General features: G+C 34.2%; 2 protein-coding genes across 3 annotated transcripts in view; one reads left to right on the forward strand and one right to left on the reverse strand.

The window, feature by feature from the left end:
* Window positions 1–7,763, forward strand: part of LOC129264416 (sodium- and chloride-dependent GABA transporter 2-like) — a 73,081-nt gene extending 65,318 nt beyond the window's left edge. For both annotated transcript variants that reach the window (XM_064102683.1, XM_064102682.1), the window contains one exon: window positions 6,172–7,763. The gene's annotated coding sequence lies outside the window, so the exon portion shown is untranslated. The remainder of the gene's footprint in view (window positions 1–6,171) is intronic.
* Window positions 3,238–13,028, reverse strand: LOC129264218 (lysophospholipase-like protein 1). The gene is made up of 5 exons (XM_054902073.2): window positions 12,910–13,028; window positions 10,686–10,785; window positions 9,818–9,987; window positions 8,181–8,296; window positions 3,238–6,320 (listed from the first exon to the last, which is right to left on the reverse strand). Exons 1-5 carry the CDS (start codon window positions 12,992–12,994, stop codon window positions 6,096–6,098), a joined length of 696 nt encoding a protein of 231 aa, XP_054758048.2. The 5' UTR covers window positions 12,995–13,028; the 3' UTR covers window positions 3,238–6,095.
* Between the last annotated feature and the right edge of the window lie 5,272 nt (window positions 13,029–18,300).

Below are 18,300 nucleotides of genomic sequence, written 5' to 3' on the forward strand. Positions count from 1 at the left end.
TTGACTCATTCATTGATTGCAATAGCATCTTATTATCTTGTGGATCTTTATTAATTGTAGGTTGATAGATACCATAAATCAAAGTCTTTTTAACGAGGAATACATGTAGAATTGCATTGCTAACAATCAGAACAGTAAGCTTGATCGTCTGCATGGCTCTAATGTGATACACTTTGAAACAAAGGAATACATTTGTCATATATTGACACCTGTGGTGTTGTGTTTATTCTAGAATGTGCTTTCTAATAAGCGTTCATAAAGTATGTGTAAATAATAATGATAACAATTGGAATAATATGAAAATTATTCATCGTGCTTATGCAAATTGCATAGAGTTAGGTGTGAGTATAAATGTCTTTATGTGAATGTAGAAGTTTAATTGAAAACGGCGTGTAGATCTTTGTGATTGTGTAAAGTGCATGTCTCGTACAGTGAACTGTGTGAAGATGTCGTCTTAGCAGTTCCGTCCAGATCAAATAAAGCAATAAACACTTGATGTTTCCTCCTTGAAAGCAAACCAAAGTATTTAGAAGAAATGAAATATCCAATTTTACAGAGTATATTTTTCATTATAGCAATTGTCTAATGGTACTACAAACTACCCTGAAGAAAATTGAAAGTAAAATATGAATGATAAATCTCAATAAATGAACTCTAGAGCTTTGTATCAGTCAATGTTTTTATTTGTTCAAACAGCAAAAGATTGAATGTTATTTTTTTTAATATTGGCTCTACAGAGTCTCACGTAGGTTAAGACTTACGTCAATACATGTACCTTATGAACATTAGCAAAGTGCTTTCCATTAAACCTCCATTAAATAATTACTGCCAATTTTGTAATTTATTATGTCAGGTCTGGGTAAGGATTTTGTCTGCAAACTTAAATGGCTACATTTTCATTCATTTTCAAATTTGCCAAAGTGAATTTCAATTTACATTTATAGTGTGCTGGAATCGGTCACTTGCTGGAAATGATCTTGTGAAAATAAATAGAGGGCTTTCAAGCGATCAGTTTGATTCTTTATAATTAGAGTCAACTGAAGGATACCAATCGAAATGAAATCATGGCAATTCATAAATGATATTTTTATTGTATCAAAGTATTGACTTTTATTCAGAGCTTTTTATTCATATTTAGTGCAGTGTCATTTACTGACTATATATATGTGGATAATAAAGTTTTATTGATGTAAATATATAAATAAGCTTTATAATAGTCTTTTCCTCTTGCAACCCAAGTCATACATTATTACGAACAAAAAAAAACCTACCAGAATAGATAAATTCAATTTCTCAAAACCTTCAACAATTTGTGAGTATCTCAACACACAATCATGGCTTTTAAAATTGTAATTACTGTTGGCCAATATTCATCTAAAATAAATGAGCAAACTGTACATATGTCACTAGATAATACTATTAAAGAGTCAGTTGATTGGTACTAACGCTTTATTGGAAGTTAAAAGCGACAGTTTCTCTTGATACATTTATGTCATATAAGAACTGTTTATTATGAATAAATTCATATGCAAGTTCACTTTTGCTTGGCCTTTATTTATTGCTGTGTGTTTTTTAGCATCTGCTAGTCAGCTACATTTATTCACATGATACAGGATTGCAAATAACATGAATGTAATGTACCTTATAGGACAAGTCCATCCCAGCAAAAAGTTCATTTGAACAAATAAAGAAAAATTAAACATCACACTTAAATTTTAGCTAGATTAGATGTGAGAAAAACAATAAAAGTTATACAGTTTTAAAGTTTCGCTTATTTTCAGAAAACTGATATTCAATTCAAATTTAATTTCATTTTATTATCCAGTGTGGAAATTTGTATAAACTGTGTATTATCATAAAGAATGACTTAGAGACAGTGACAAAAGAAATTTTCCACGATGATGTTAATAATAAAAATATAAGAATAAAAATATAGACTTGTAAATGTGTATGTGTAGATGATTGCCAGGTAGAAAAGACAACAAAAAAAATTATGATAGTAAGATTGTTGTATGTGTGTATAGAGAGGAAAGCAGGAATTTAGGAAACATTGAGTGCGAAAAGTCCTCGACCTGAACAAATTATCAACGATCTAGCCTAAATGCAAATTGAATTTCAATAAATTGAATCCAATATTTATTCAGATGAAGGGTCAGATCATTCGGGGGGGGGGGGGGTCACTGCTTTTAAAAATGGGACATCTGCAAATATTTTCCAAGAAAGTACTCTAAACATTGCAAGGATTCAAGGGCATGCCTTAAGACACTAAACACAGATTTTGTGCATATATCCCAGATTTGCACTCTCAACGGGGATTTCATTTAATATTTTTCCCCTTTTTACACTCCATTCGCGTTCCGCACCTACGGGAAAACACTGATAAAACAGTCTATGCAAGAATCGATTATGCGATCAAGCGCTCGTCAACATATTCATCGGATAAAAAGTTTTTCTGTGTTAGCTGTCCAGTCTCAATCACTCTCATTCAATTATTTTTCTCATCTTTTGGCGTTTTTGACACTTCGCATTCTACGCCTACCCACAAAAAAATCTGTGTTTTCTTTGTCGCGGATGTTGTCCATTGTCAGTGACCTCTCCTCCCCCAAGATGTCATGCAATCACTATTTCTTATGTATTTAATTATTTATTTTTGGTTTAATGAATTAAATATTGAGATTACACATGATCCATGAATAATCAGTCGTTACATTATAATCATTGGAGGAAAAATTGAAATATTTTACAGTGTAATACAATTTAAGAAATAGTGATTATATGCCATCATTTCCATGTTGTGTATATCTATGCCTAAGCTAAAACTGAAAATGTCATAACTTTCATATGGAAATTGAATTTAGATGAACATTCAAGCCTTATGTTTATATTTCTCCATTTACGATTTGTCGGGTTGGACTTGACCATTACCAATAGTGTCTAAGCCATCTTTGGTACATATTTCATTGGGGGAGTGTTGCATAGAGCATTATGTCATGATTTGCACCGATCAATTCTTTCTCAGCCATTCAGATGCAAGGATTTTTTCCAGTAGCTTATAACAACTGCCGGTGATAATCACTGACCAAAAACTAAACAAAATGCTCCCCTCGGCATCATTTCCCTTCTATTCCCATTTTGGTTACAATGGGGTTCATAAAAGCTTACATTCAGCCAAGCTACCAAAAGCCAATAAATACAACTTTTGCTAAACTTCCACAGAATGCAATTTCAAAATACAAATTGTGGGGTTTTTTTCAAAACCATTTTAATGCCTTTCAGACTATAAACATAAATGGATCATACTGTTTAAGTGTAAAATACAAGTAATAAAAGTGTAAAATGCACTTAAAGGGGAAGTTCACCCTGAAGAAAACTTTGTTGTAAAAATAGCAGAAAAAAATAGTAAAAAATATTGGTGAAGGTTTGAGGAAAATCTGTTAAAGAGTAAGAAAGTTATTAGAGTTCAAAGTTTTGGATTTGTGACGTCATAAACAAGCAGCTGCCCCATGTGTTATGTAATATAAAATGCATGAATTTCAAATTTTGTATGGTTCCTAATGACTTAATTTTGTTTTCTATTCATGATCGGGCGTGAAATGATTTGTCTGTTGATATACAAAAGGTACAGTGAAAACCATTTTCAATTTTCTGAGAAAATGACATTTCATTGATTTTTTACCATTCGCTATGTAGGAATGCTGCTCGCATATGACGTCAGGGTGAACAGGTTTTGTCAGGGTGAACTTCCACTTTAATAGAATATTGTCATTACTCTTTCATAAAAAGCACAATATTTTACCCAAATGCATTTTCAAAATACATATTGTGGTTTTTTTTCAAAACCATTTTAATGCCTTTCAGACTCCAAACATAAATGGATCATACTGTTTAAGTGTAAAATACACTTAATAAAAGTGTAAAATACACTTAATAGAATATTGTCATTACTCTTTCATAAAAAGCACAATATTTTACCCAAATCAACATAATAATTGCGATATAAAATGTGATATAATCACTACTGTCTATTTTTGCCACAATTGTTTTTAAGCAGATTAATTGCAGATTAAAGCATACATGTACATCATCCCTTCATGTGCTATCATTTTGATCACTCTTCTCCACATATATTTATTACAAATCAACTTGTATAGTAAACTCTTTATATTGCATAACAACTTATATTCCTATACCTGTCAGTCTGTAATATGTCTTTTTAATCAGTTATAAGTAAAAATTATGTTATATATTTCATCAGTTAAAACAATAGAAGAAAAATGCAAATTAACTTTGCTCATCCATTTGATCATATATTTGTTTACCTTGATTTATTAATATTTAATACCTTTTAGAGATTTTAAAATGTATTTTCATTTTTGAAATCCTCTTCATTTTATCCCACATTTTAAAGTAAATAATAGCAAATTAAAAAAAATCTTTCGAAAAATGATTGGTGGTATAAAATATGAAAATTAAGACAGATATATTGAAGCTTTGTGAAAGAGAAAAGAACAAGTCATTTGAAAAGCGGTAATAAAAGTGTGGTATCAGTAAAAAATAAAAATAAACAGTAATTGGCAGATGGATAGGCAAATTAGAATTGATTATCAGGACCAATTTTCTACAATGTGTTTTCTTTATAGCTGATTTTGTCTGCACAAAACAAGGATTATAAGTCTATTGCACTTAGATTCAATATATCATCTATAGACACATTGCTTTTTATCCTTCCTTCAAACAACTGATGACTGGACATCGCCAAGCTCAAGACATATCATTTGAACAGTTTAGAAAGTTATGTTTGATTCTTACTTTCTCATTGATAAATGACTAGTAAGCTGAAAATGTCTTCTGCTCGAAAATGTTGTAATTATTTTTAATGCAATCATATTTTACTCGCTGGATACCAAAAATGATCATACCCCAATCCCCCCTCCCCCGGCACCAAAAAAAAAATTATTGAAGAAAGCAATGATTCCAAGCAATTATAATGTAGATTCAAATTAACCAAGTATTCAACTATATCTTTGAACACATGACAATTGAATTAGATCATCATAAATATCGGTCTGATGTAGAAAAAAAAAACCTGATGTTTGAAAATATAATCTAAACTGGGTTCCAAAAGAATCTTAACAAACTTCACAAGCGCACTACAAAAATTTTACTCAGTCAAAATGAAAAAAAAATTGTCTCAAGCTAGCTTCAATAATCTTTACTAAGCACATGTCAATAATCAAAAGATTGTTTTCATAACAAAGAGGCTCGAGCCCCGCAAATCAATTGGTGCTGGAATCCAAAGTCACAATATGGCAAAAGAAAGACCAATAAAAATGAGATGGGATTAAACCAAATGGTCATGACTGCTATCGAGTCCATTCATACATTATGCTTCTTTGACCTCAATAGGTGTGTTTAAAATGTTAATTTTAACTTCCTGTAACTTCTTATTTATTGAGGCAATCAATTTAACATGCCGATGGTCATACTGTGAACATTAATAAACTGGTAAGCTTGTTTCATCCCATCTAATTTTCATTGTATCCCCCGAACAGAGTTCGGAAGATACTATGGATTTGGCCTCTTCCCGCCGCCGCCACAGAAATTTCCTTGTGAGCGCTCATGTTCTCCGATCATCTTCAAATTTAACATGAAGGTCCATTATAGTAAAGCAAAGCCATCTATTGATTTGGTGTGGGCAAAGACATCGTTGCCATGGTAATTGTATTTATTTGTCAAATTTCTGTGCGAGCTCTATATATCGCAATGATGCGGTGGGTTCGGGGGATACATGTGCTCGGCCGCGCGACCCGCCGAGCATTTCTAGTTTGTCTTTCTTTTGCCATTTTGTGACTTTTGATTCCGGAACCAATTGATTTGAGGGGCAACAGCCTCTTTGTGATTAAACCAATCTCTTAATTATTGACACGTGCTTAGTAAAGATTATTGAAGCTAGCCTGTACCAAAATTGTGTTCATTTTGACTGAATGGAATTTGTGTAGTGCACTTGTGAAGTTTGATAAGTTTCTATTGGAACCCAGTTTATATATTGAAATAGGTTTTCACTTAAAAAATGAAAGAAAACAAATTATCTGATTTCATGATGATGATGTAAATGTCTCGTCAAACCATGCTTGTAGTTTATCAAGTTCATCTTTATTCATCTCATGATAGAGTCTTGGATAACTATGGAACTGACATGTGACTCCAGCCTTTGTTAACAAGTCTTTGGTAGTTTCACCCCATTTATAGAGGACCAACGGATCAACCTTTCCATGGCATTGGAATAGGGGAGGTCTACGGCAATTTGATGATGCAAGATCCTAAAATAAAACCAAATATTATTATTCTCATCTCAAAACAAGTTTGCAGTGATATTTTTTATATATTAAAAAGAGAAATCATAACTCCTATGAGTACAGTTCATTAACCTTTCATATTAATTCCCTTTCATTAACTTTTCCAATACAAATGATTAAAGGCCATGTCAAAGTTGTGTTGAATTGTGCTTGACACTGTGGTTTGTTTTCAAAGTATATAACAAGCTATTTTTCCAGAACATTCAAGTTTCAAAATTCTGCTATTATCTCTTCTTTGAACCTTATAGGCAAAGTCCATCCCAACAACAATTTAATTTGAACATACAGAGAAAAATCTGACAAAATAAGGAAGTTTAGACTGTTTAAAAACAATAGTGATATTAAAACATGTAACTTTGCTACAAACATGAATGTGCGTATCTAAAAAGTATGCAACTGTAGTCACTGGTGTTAAATACAAGAATTATATAAATTCAAAGGAGAAATGAAACCCTTAAAACCAGTCAAAAAATATAAAAGAGGGAAATCAAAGAAACAGATCAATTAAAGTTTGAGGTGGATTAACTGAATACTAACAAAGTTATGAGCATTTAAATAATGACATCACTAAAGCTATACCCTCCTAGGCAATGTGGACAAATTTTGTGATGTCAAACATGTAACTTCCCCATTAGTACATATTTCACTTAAATATTCAATTTCGTCTAGTGGGTCTATCAAGGATACAGATCTGTTCTTTTTTTATAAGAGGACATATAATATATATAGGTTTCACATATAATCATGAATGAATAGTTTGTCATATCAGAAGAATGAGCAAAGAGGAGGTTTTGGGGTATATTTGCAGTATCCAAAGTGGAGAGTTGTACACATAGCCATACACATAATTTTTTTACTGGGGGGGGGGGGGGTAGGCAGGAAGCGTAAACTTTTCAGAAAAAGCAAGGAAGCAAAGCGACCCAGCTCGTCATTTGGGCTCTTTTGCATTTTTTTCAAGTGAAATTGAAAGATTTTGTGCGTACTTTTGGTGAATTTTGTGAAAATTTTCAGTTAAAAAATATCAAAAAATATATATTTTTTGAATTTCTGGGGGGCAACTCCCCCTGCCCAACCGCTGCGTACAGCCATGGTTGTGCATGTGTGACATCACAGATCTTGTTTGTGTTGCCAATGGGAGGATCTCCATAGCATTAGTGGTATTTACATTCATTTTTAGTGTTTGTCCAATTTACTCAAAGTTTGTTGTTATTTTGTCATTTTTTCTACTTGCACCCTTGTTGTACATGTTACATTCTCCCAAACTAATGAATAGAGAGAGTAAATTTGATGAAACAAAACAGTCAAAAAGTAGTTCATTAAAATGTATTGAGATATTAAATACTTGATGTACATATTTTTTTTCTTTCTGACATATATTAAATAAAGTTTACATTCTGATTCAAAATGATGTCATGGATTGAATAAACTTGTTTGCCTTTATTATGTCTTGATAATCAATTGCAAGAAATGGTTTCCACAATTTACAAAACTTCAAACTACAGGATTCCAGGAATAATTTTTTGAATAATTATGAAAGATAATAATCACTTTCTTTGTGACAACCTTCAACCAATTTGTGTAAAGTGTCAAGAATATCAGATCGGGGAGAATAAGTTTGAGAGCAATAAAGAAGATATAAAACTAGATTTCAGATATATGAGTTATAGAACAAAATAGTGTCATTAATGAAAATGGGGATATGATAGTCAACATTTCAAGAAAGCAACGTACGTATATGTCCTAGTAAAGGTGTGGATATCATATTCATGATAAAAATATTTTAAAAATAACAAATTTCCTTAATATAAAATGTATGGTGCATACCTGGTAAACTTTAGAATTGTCATTCAAAAAAGATGAGAGAGCAAAAACCCCTGCAATTTCTTGTTGGAACCGATATGCCACATGCAAGGCCAGGCATCCTCCCATTGAAAATCCACCTGTAAAAAAGATAAGGATAGAATAGTCGAATAACTTTCATTCTATAACTTGTGAAAGTTACAAATACTTTGGCCTGATAAGTCATCACACGGCACTGAAAACAAAATAAATTTTCATTTAAGTGATAACAATTTTATAATTGTACACAAACGAAATTAAAAATTAGCAAACTTGCTGTCAAAATTTTTGCCTTGTAATTGTAGGAAGTTGAAAACTAGATAAACTTTAATAGAGAAACTTGTTTAATTGGATAGGTACCTTCTATCTCAAAAGAAAATTATTCTATCAATGTATACATACCTAGCCTTAGGGGTCACCTCCCTTCTTCGGGACAATTCCATTTAAAACAATAAACGTTTGGTATGTTCAACCATTTACTGTCAACCCCCATTTTCCTCCATTCTTATTTTACTTCATGAGCTGAGAGAATCACAATTCAAGAGCCTAATAACTTATCATATGTCCTACAGAACTAGAAAACAACAAAAATTATTATGCTAAAAAGGTTTTATTTCTTAAGTTCTCACAAGCAACAAATTTATTCAAGCAGCTATTCCTTTCTAAGAAAAAAAGAGAGTACGGTCACAGTAATGGTGCCTTTGATGTCCGCCGTTCTAAGCCACCGGTTTCATGGGGAAATCTGAGGACTGGTTTTTTGAAATAATCAATCATATTGATTTTTCCATTTTTTATATCAATAAACAAACTGGAATTAGAACTCATGATAAAACACTAATTCCAAATCCACATTGTGCTAAGATATTTGACCAGATTGCATCAAGTAACCTTTTATTAGTGAAGAAATTGACCCTTATAGAAACTAGAATTTAGCAATGTTCCAATTGCTCCCAACAAATTAAAAATTAAAATGTGGTTGTTAGAATATGGCTGTTCATGATTTTATCTGCCAGATTAGTGCCCCATACATGCCCAGTCAAGCAAACTTGAGTCATATTTCAGTAAATATTGCATCACATCTTTTTGCATGCCCCCCAAAAAATAACCAGACCAAGATGCAGCAAAACAGTAATTTTAATCACAAAATCATACTTCCCTATAGATGACCTTTGGGTATGGAGTCATGCGGGGAATATTTTGTCTACCTATTGCTCGGAAGATTAAGCATAGTGCCTGACATACTTTCTGCTGGCGGCTTCGGACGTGGTTCAAAGGGATTTTGTTTGCTGTTACTCTATCTCAATTTAAACCTCCTTGATTATAATAATGATAATAGGCATTCTGTAGAGTGCCATCTATTCCGAGGTGTATTTTTATTATTATTCTTACCTCGGCTTTAGCTCGAGCTGCCTTTCAGCGCTCATGCATTCAAGGAATTCATCCTGCCGGGTACCCATTCACCTTACCTGGGTCGAGTGCAGCACAGTGTGGATAAATTTCTTGCTGAAGGAAAACACGCCATGGCTAGGATTTGAACCCACGACCCTCTGTTTGAAGGTGAGAGTCAGAAACACTAGACCACGACGCACCCACATTATACCAATCATTGTTTTCATACTGACCAACTATGATTTTATTCCTTGGAATTCCTTGGTCCACCTCGAGCTGTATAACCTTGCCAATCTCTTCACACATGGGATCAATGCTTTCCAAGTCTTCAGGTTCGATTGGTGCTATACGCTTACGGTCAAACCATACCGTACTAGGAGCCCCATTCATCGGCGTGTAAGGTCTTTGGAAAGGAAATTATTTTTATTGTTATTGTATATTGATATTCTGATTTTTTTCTGAGGCCCTTTTTTATACAGAGTTTAAGCTTGTGGTAACTTTGTCATGAGGGCAACTTCCATGGAAACAAGCAGCCAATCACAATCAAGGTTTCCATAGAAGTTAATATGATGAAAAGTTAATATATATAGTCAACTGTTAATAGTTACATTTAATAGATAAATATGTAAATATTTAAATACTTTCAGCTCTTTAAGACTCTTTAAAACATAGCAAACTGAAAGTCTTCATGAAACAGGTACCTGGCTGTTTCATAAAGCTGTTCGTAAGTTAAGAGCGACTTTAAGAGTGACAGGTGATCTTTTCTTGTGTTCAATGATATTCACCATTAAATGTTCATTGGTGATTATTCAGCGCGGAAGGGTCGATCACCAGTCGATCTTAAAGTCCCTCTTAAATTATGAACAGCTTTATTAAACAGTACATCACCTGGTCTTATACTAAGATACAGTAAAGCTCTATGCCTACTGACGAATGAGCTGTGATTTTTTCTGACATAGGGTAAGTAACAAAACCGAAATTAAATCATATATGCTCAACAGAAATTTTAAGATTTCCTTTCCAGCCTACCCAGGTTTTAGAGTCAAGCTATTGATCACAAGTTAAACAAATGAAAACTCGAAAGAATTTAACGATTCTTACCGCGACGGAGCAGAAGGGAAGATGATCTTTGAATGTGGTAAACAAAACCTTTTCCTGAGTATACTGAAAAGCCATTCCCGCAATCCTTCTGACGTGTCTCCTATATGTTCAATTCCAAGGATGAAAAAGAAAACAAGCCATAAGCGATGTTGTGTCTCGCCCATTTGTGAAAGTAACCAGAAATATTGTGATTTGCGAGGGAACGCAACAGAATTGCATCAAAAGTTCATTGTAAAATAACTGGGATGGAATAACGTTTGTCATAAGTCTTGCACCGTTGCACGTAAACTTTAATGTTGACCTCAAAATGACCTTTGACCTTACCATGTGACCTCTGACTGCGCCATGATATGCAGGTCTCCTAAGTATATATACAACCCAAGTTTGGGTGAAAAATGAATTACGGTTGCTGAGTTATGTGTCATAAGAGAGCCTTGCATGTAAACTTTAACGTTGACTGACCTTTGACCTTACCATGTGACCTCTGACTGCACCATGACAGGCAGCTAGCTAGGTCTCCTAAGTACATCTACAACCCAAGTTTGGGTGAAAAGTGACTTACGGTTGCAGAGTTATATGTGTCATAATAAGAGAGACTTGCACATAAACTTTAACGTTGACCTTAAAATGACCTTTGACCTTAGCATGTGACCAGCTCCAACTGCAGCATTACATGCAGACCCCCTAAGTACCCCTAAGTACATTTACCATCCAAGTTTGGTTGAAAAGTGACGGTTGCAGAGTTATGTGTCATAATGTTTGTGACAGACGGACGACGGATGGACGGACGACATTTGCCTTTGGATCCATTTATACTTAGTCTCGCGCCTTCACCTCTGGTGGGCGAGACAATAAAATTAAAGACAAAATTATTCAGATCAGATACAGGCCCCATATAGATTTCCTCATAAGACATAACTGGATCATCATTAAATATGAATTCACAAAAAATCTCCCGTCCTTTTGTTTCAGAAAATGGTTCCTTTTTATTTTTCTTTCTGCCAATTATTCAGGTCAAATGGCAAGGGGCCAAAAGTTTGGAACCACCCTCAGATTTAAAACAAAACACTGCATTCTGCATTCATTCAAATGCATTTTGTTTGGGCTATGAGTATGAGTTCCATCACATCACACAAGCATGTTTCCAACACTCTAGGCGACACCCCAATACTTACCCGTGCTAATAAACTGGGACTCCACTCACGCGCGTTTGGGCCTCCCTAGCTTAGAACTAAGCACTAATATCACCTTAAAAACTAAATCTACAAGGTATGTATAATCTATTTATAACTTTAATAATGTTTAATCGGTACTCACCGGTTCTTTTGTTGCATTTTCAGACCATTTCTCACAATTCTTCGTAAATATTTGCGGCAAATTTTGTCGCCATAGACAGCTTAGCGTCCATCTTTATTGATAAATGGAGCGCCCTTTACGATAGTTGTTAATGCCGCGGATAAATCGTTAGGCATTTTGGCCTGTGTTCAAGGCGTTCTTTCTGTTTTATTTTTTATATTGAAGATTGTGCATTTGTTGAATAGCGCCGTCTACGTCAGGTATGAGATCGAGTGTATAAATACACTCTTCCAAAATAATTATGATTCCGACCTGGCGCTGTTTAACTTCAATCTCTTTCACCTAAATTAGCGATGAATGCTAGCATTATAAAATATATATTATTAACGTCTGACGAAAAGAATAACCAACCGATCAGCTGACGAGAACGCGAATCACGTGATCTTCATATCAGCTTCGATCGCGAGTCAGAAGAGAAGAGCAGCTGCCCAGAAAATCAGGAAAAAGCCGTGAAAATGTAAGTTCCCCTTCATTTCTTTCATTTTTTGTTGTTGCTAACGATGCATTTACACTATAAAATTATAATTTAAATAAGAGAAAGGAATAGAGCTTGTACTTGTGATATAATTGCCTAAATATCCTGTTCTCAGAGATTTCTAACCAAAAATACTACTGATGTCGCCTATGAGGTCCATACATGTAATGTTGGACCTCATTGGTACTAGGAGTGGTTTCCAACTGGTTTTGTGACAAACCATACCTGATAATACGGTTCTGCATCACATTGCAAGAATATAAATGATGTGGGACCACTATCTCAGTTCTCACTCACTCCACTGGCACTGCCATAACGTACCACTCCTAGTACCAATGTTAAACTAAAACTTTACAATAGTCTGTTTTTCAGTCACTAGCCTCAAATACATACCAGATCCATGAAGAAAAACTATGGTAGATACATGTGAACATGAAGCTGGGAAAATATCTAATTTCATTCTTGATAAAGTTGCCATTTGAAATTGTGTAGCAGCCGCCAATATGCTGAGCAAATATGGTGTTGCAAAACGTGCAAAAAACACAAATGAAGAGCTTTAATATTTCCAAAAAGGGTTGCTTCATATTTCATCAAATTTTAGTAATTTTCCTAATCTGTATACTTTCAGGAGCTCTAGAAGACACCAAGGAAACATTGAAATTCCCATGAAAACCTATTCTACATGTATACATAAAAATCCAAAACTTAACATAATATCCCATTATGTAAAATCACCGTCCGGGGGGTCTCGAGTGCCCCAATTTGGGGCACCTAATCCCTGGGCTTAATCCAATATGAAAATAAACTGGACCTAACCCCTTTTAGAAATTAACTATTGAAACTCGGGCAATGTTGGTGCCATGTGTGCCGCCTTGTAATAAGCATTTTTGAAAGTCAGAACTTGCTAGAAAATCCTAACAAAAAAATAGGCATGTGCGGTTACACACACAAACACTTGCACACGGTTAAGTAAACAAAAGATAAAAATTAAAAAGAATAAAAGAAAAATTAAAGAATAATAATAAAGAATTGCAGAGTATTTTATAAGTGACTTTACAGTCTCATGGTGCGGGTTAATTGGAATTAAAGGACAAGTCCACCCCAACAAAAAGTTGTTTTGAATAAAAAGAAAGAAGTAACACTGAAAATTTCATCAAAATCGGATGTAAAATAAAAAAGTTAAGACATTTTAAAGTTTCGCTTAATTTCACAAAACATTTTTGTGCACATCCTGGTCGGTATGCAAATGAGGAGACTGATGACGCCATCCACTCACTATTTCTTTGGTATTTTATTATATGAAATATTCTAATTTTCTCCTCATTGTCAATTGAAACAACGATGAAATGAAATATTGTATAATTCAAACAATAAAAAACAAAAGAAATATAGTGAGTGATGGACATCATCGACTAACTCATTCGCATGAGTTGTGCATATAACTATTTTTTAGTGTGAAAAACTTTTTTATTTTACATCCGATTTTGATGAAATTTTCAGCGTTATGCTGGATTGATTTTTTTCTGATACTTATTAAAATCAACATTTTTCTGGGATGGACTTGGCCTTGTAGTCACGGTGCCGATTGGTTTTCAGGCACCGTTGTATATAGGTGCCGATTAATTTTCACCGGTTCTGGTGTCAGAAAATGGAAAAATTACAATTAAAGGAAACCAAAACCCAAGAAGAGATGCAATCTTATTGGAAAGAGTAAAATGAGAGGAACAATTTAAAAAAAGTTTCATCAAAATCGGTTATGAAATAAGCAAGTTATGGACGATTAAAAAGTATTGTTGTACTTACTATGTGGATCCTCAAATTGGCAAACGTGCTTCAAAATGGCTGATTTTGTGGACAACTCTCCATTTGTTTTGTACACATATTTTCAGATTTCCCCCTTTATTTTACATATTTCACATTATCTCCTCCTGACCTTGACATATATGGTGTGGATTATATTTTCCCATTACATATGTTGTGCTCAGAAGGAGGCAAGATGCAATTTGAAAGATAATGAGGAAAATCTAAAAATTTGTGCATGTACAAAACAAATGGAGAGTTGTCCACAAAATGAGCCATTTTGAAGCACGTTTGCCAATTTGAGGATGCCCATAGAAAGTAAAACAAGAGTTTTCAAACTCCCATAACTTGCTTATTTCATAACCGATTTTGATGAAACTTTTTTTAAATTGTTCCTCTCATTTTACTCTTTCCAATAAGATTACTTACAATCATGGGCGGAAATCCCAGGGGGGACAGGGGGGACGTGTCCCCCCTACCAAAAATAGTAGGGGGGACACAATATCAAATGTCCCCCCTACTATTTTTGGTCTTTTATGATGGATAAAATTGCATCATTCACATTCAAAATAATACGTGTATTTTGGACTAAATGACCTTACATTTTGAGTGAAAACCTTTGGTTTTTTTTGCTTGTCAAGTGTTCCAGAGTGAATAAAATAGGATTAGAGGAAGACTTGGAAAATAAAAGAATCTTTCATGTCACTATATAAAATTTTCGCTCACACTTCGCGCTCGCATTGCCTGTTAGATGATTTTTCAATATGGAGCTTAAATATCAAGTTTGGAAGTCAATATACATTAGACAGTTTACCTCGGAAATCGAACTTTCATTATTTTGTGTGATTTACAAACTGATTTTTCAAAGTGCTCTGTAAAAGAGACAGCTTTATGGTCTGATTATTGACATTTTCTACTCGCACTGAGCGCTTGCAAAATTCGATTTATTCAGAACCTATTATTTTTGTGTATTCCATTTAGTTTTGAAAAATATCCCTTTTCAAGTCTGATTGTCAAAACGTAGCAGATAGCGCTACTCGCATTTTGATTGGCGATTTATGTACGTCTCAATATTGATTTTCATGAGATTTGCGCTCGCATTAATGGTTAAAAAATATTCCAACTGATGCATTCTATTCATAATTACTAAAGTGCTTGAAATGTCCAGTTTTCAGGCCATAATATCATCAGATTTCTCGCCCTCATTAGGCATTAATAAATAAGATATTAATTTAATGATCCATATCCACCTCACAATTTTCCTACAAAGTGCTTGAAATATATAGCTGAAATTGACTCTTTTTTCAGATCGGAATATCAAATAGTTTAAGCTCGCGCTTCGCGCTCGCTGATAAATGTGTAGAATGCCGAGATTCTAGGTCTAAATCTGAAACACGCGCATGTTTATTCAGATATTCAACTTGTTCTTTATTTAGATCAAAATCCAGTTTCAGATCACAATATCACAAATTTTCTGCTCGCATTATTAATGTAGAAAGATCCCCTATTACTCACCCTTTTCATGATTTACAAAACATGAGTAGAGTGTCCCGTTTTTAGGTCTAAATCTCGAATTTTTCTGCTCCCGCTTCGCTTGCATCAATTGTTTAGTTATATAGCTACCCTGTTCACGATTACAAAAATTGATTAAAATTTTTTATTCTTTTTGTAGAAATGTCAAAAATGTTCAGCTCGCAATTTGTGCTAGCATTATTTGATTGTTGAAATATGTAACGTCTTCATGGCTAAGTGCAAGCAGTCCTTAACAAGTACCTTTTCGATCGATTCAAATTAAACGTATATGAATGTTTTCTGGCTGCATTTTGCACTCGCATTATTAATGTAAGGACCGGGTGTAAGGAAGACCCCCAATTACTCATCCTTTTCATGATTTACAAAACATGAATAGAGTGTCTCGTTCTTAGGTCTATAAATCTCAAAATTTTCCGCTCGCGCTTCGCAACAATTGTTTAGTTATGTACCTATTATATGTTTAAGTTACAAAAAGTGCTTAGAATTTCCAGTCTTTGGGTAAAATTTCAAAAAATTTCAGCTCGCGCTTCGCGCTCGCATTATTTTATTGTTGAAATATGGAACGTCTTCATGGCTAATTGCAAGCAGTCTTTAACAGGTACCTTTTCCATCAGTTAACCTCTGCTCGCACTTTGCGTTCGTAGTAAATATTTAGTTGTATATACATCTTTTTCAGGATAACAAACATTGCCCAGAATGTTCAAATTTTAGGAAAAAATACATAAATTTGCCCAAAAAATTTTGCTCGCGCTTCGCGCTCGCATTATATAAATAAGGACGATGATATTATATATTTATGTTGATTTATAAGAATAAAGCTAAAAAGTGACAATGAGGACTACTCCTTCAATGAAACAGACAAAAATTACCTTTAAGCGGCCGATCGGGGATTAACATATGGCTGAAAACATTTTTCGCCCCCCCCCCCCCCTATTGGCGAAGGCTGGATCAGCCCCTGTTGTCCCCCCTACCTTTCAGGACAGATTTCCGCCCATGCTTACAATGAAAGAAAATGCGAGCGCGAAGCTCCTGCATGAAAACATCATGATGATCGATACTCATTCGCGGTAGTAATGAAGAATGACTGGCTCCGGTGAAACATGAGGCGCTGCATCACATGCGCCACTTTTGAAGAAAAAAAAAAGAGAAAAGAAAAAGGAAGTCAGCGATGTGATAGTTTACGTTTTCACATGCGCCGCTGCTGGGGAAAAGGGAGGCGCCGATTTGGTTTGACCACGGATCTATATGGTTTGACCGGCGCCGGTGTTGAAATCATAACCACATCGCTGACTTCCTTTTTTTTTTTTTTTTTTTTTTTTTTTTTCAAAAGTGGCGCATGTGATGCAGCGCCTCATGTTTCACCGGAGCCAGTCATTCTTCATTACTGATTGCCACTTCAGTGACTGCAACAAAGAAATTTGTGATATATAATCTTTTTTCAAAAGCATTCTGGCATATTTATTTTGAAGTTTTTGTATCTTATCTAAATGTATTTTTGCACTGCTTCCCCATGATGTAATACAGTAATCAATGTAAGGTAAAATCATAGAAAAGTACGGCTTCTTCATGATATCAAAGGACAGTAAGTGCTTAATCCGCTTTACACAACCTATTGCCCGAGATATTTTACAAACGATATTAGTAATATGTTCGCACCAAGTCAAGCCCGGATCGAGCATGACACCTAAGTATTTAATCTTTTTTACATTTTCTAATTGTATGTTCCTGAATTTCACTGACAAATGAGCACCCCTCAACTTTTTCTTTTGACCAAATACCATGGCTTTTGTTTTTTGCGGGTGTAAATGCATATTATTTAAGTCTAGCCATTTACTTATTGAATCAAAATCATCTTGCAAATACTTTTGTACCTCCTTAATTGATTCACCGTGATTAAAAATGGCGGTATCATCAGCATAAAGAGACATTTTAGAATGTACATGCAATTTCAAATTACACATGTCATTAATAAAAATACAAAATATCAATGGACCCAGTATAGATCCTTGTGGGACACCTGATTTTATCTTCAAAAATTCACTGCGACAACTGTTAATCATTACAAATTGCCTTCTGTCTGTTAAATACGATTCCATCCAGTTGTATTCATTGCCAGTAATACCATAGTACTTAAGTTTTGCAAGTATACAATTGTGAGGAATAACATCAAAAGCTTTGCGTAAGTCCAAGAAAATACCACCAGTAACATGTTTTCGGTCTGTTTTATCATACAAAAAGTCTGTAATCTCAGTTAGACAAGTGGCAGTAGAATAAGACGGTCTGAAGCCAGACTGACAATTTGCAAGTAGATCATTTACATTTAAGTACTTATACAATTGATCATGTATTGTTCTCTCTAGTATTTTGGACAGGACTGGAAGCACAGAAATTGGTCTATAATTGTCAATATCAAATGATCCTCCCTTATGTACAGGAGGAATTCTTGCTGTT

The sequence above is a fragment of the Lytechinus pictus genome, chromosome 7, assembly GCF_037042905.1.
Source record: "Lytechinus pictus isolate F3 Inbred chromosome 7, Lp3.0, whole genome shotgun sequence".
Taxonomy (NCBI): domain Eukaryota; kingdom Metazoa; phylum Echinodermata; class Echinoidea; order Temnopleuroida; family Toxopneustidae; genus Lytechinus; species Lytechinus pictus.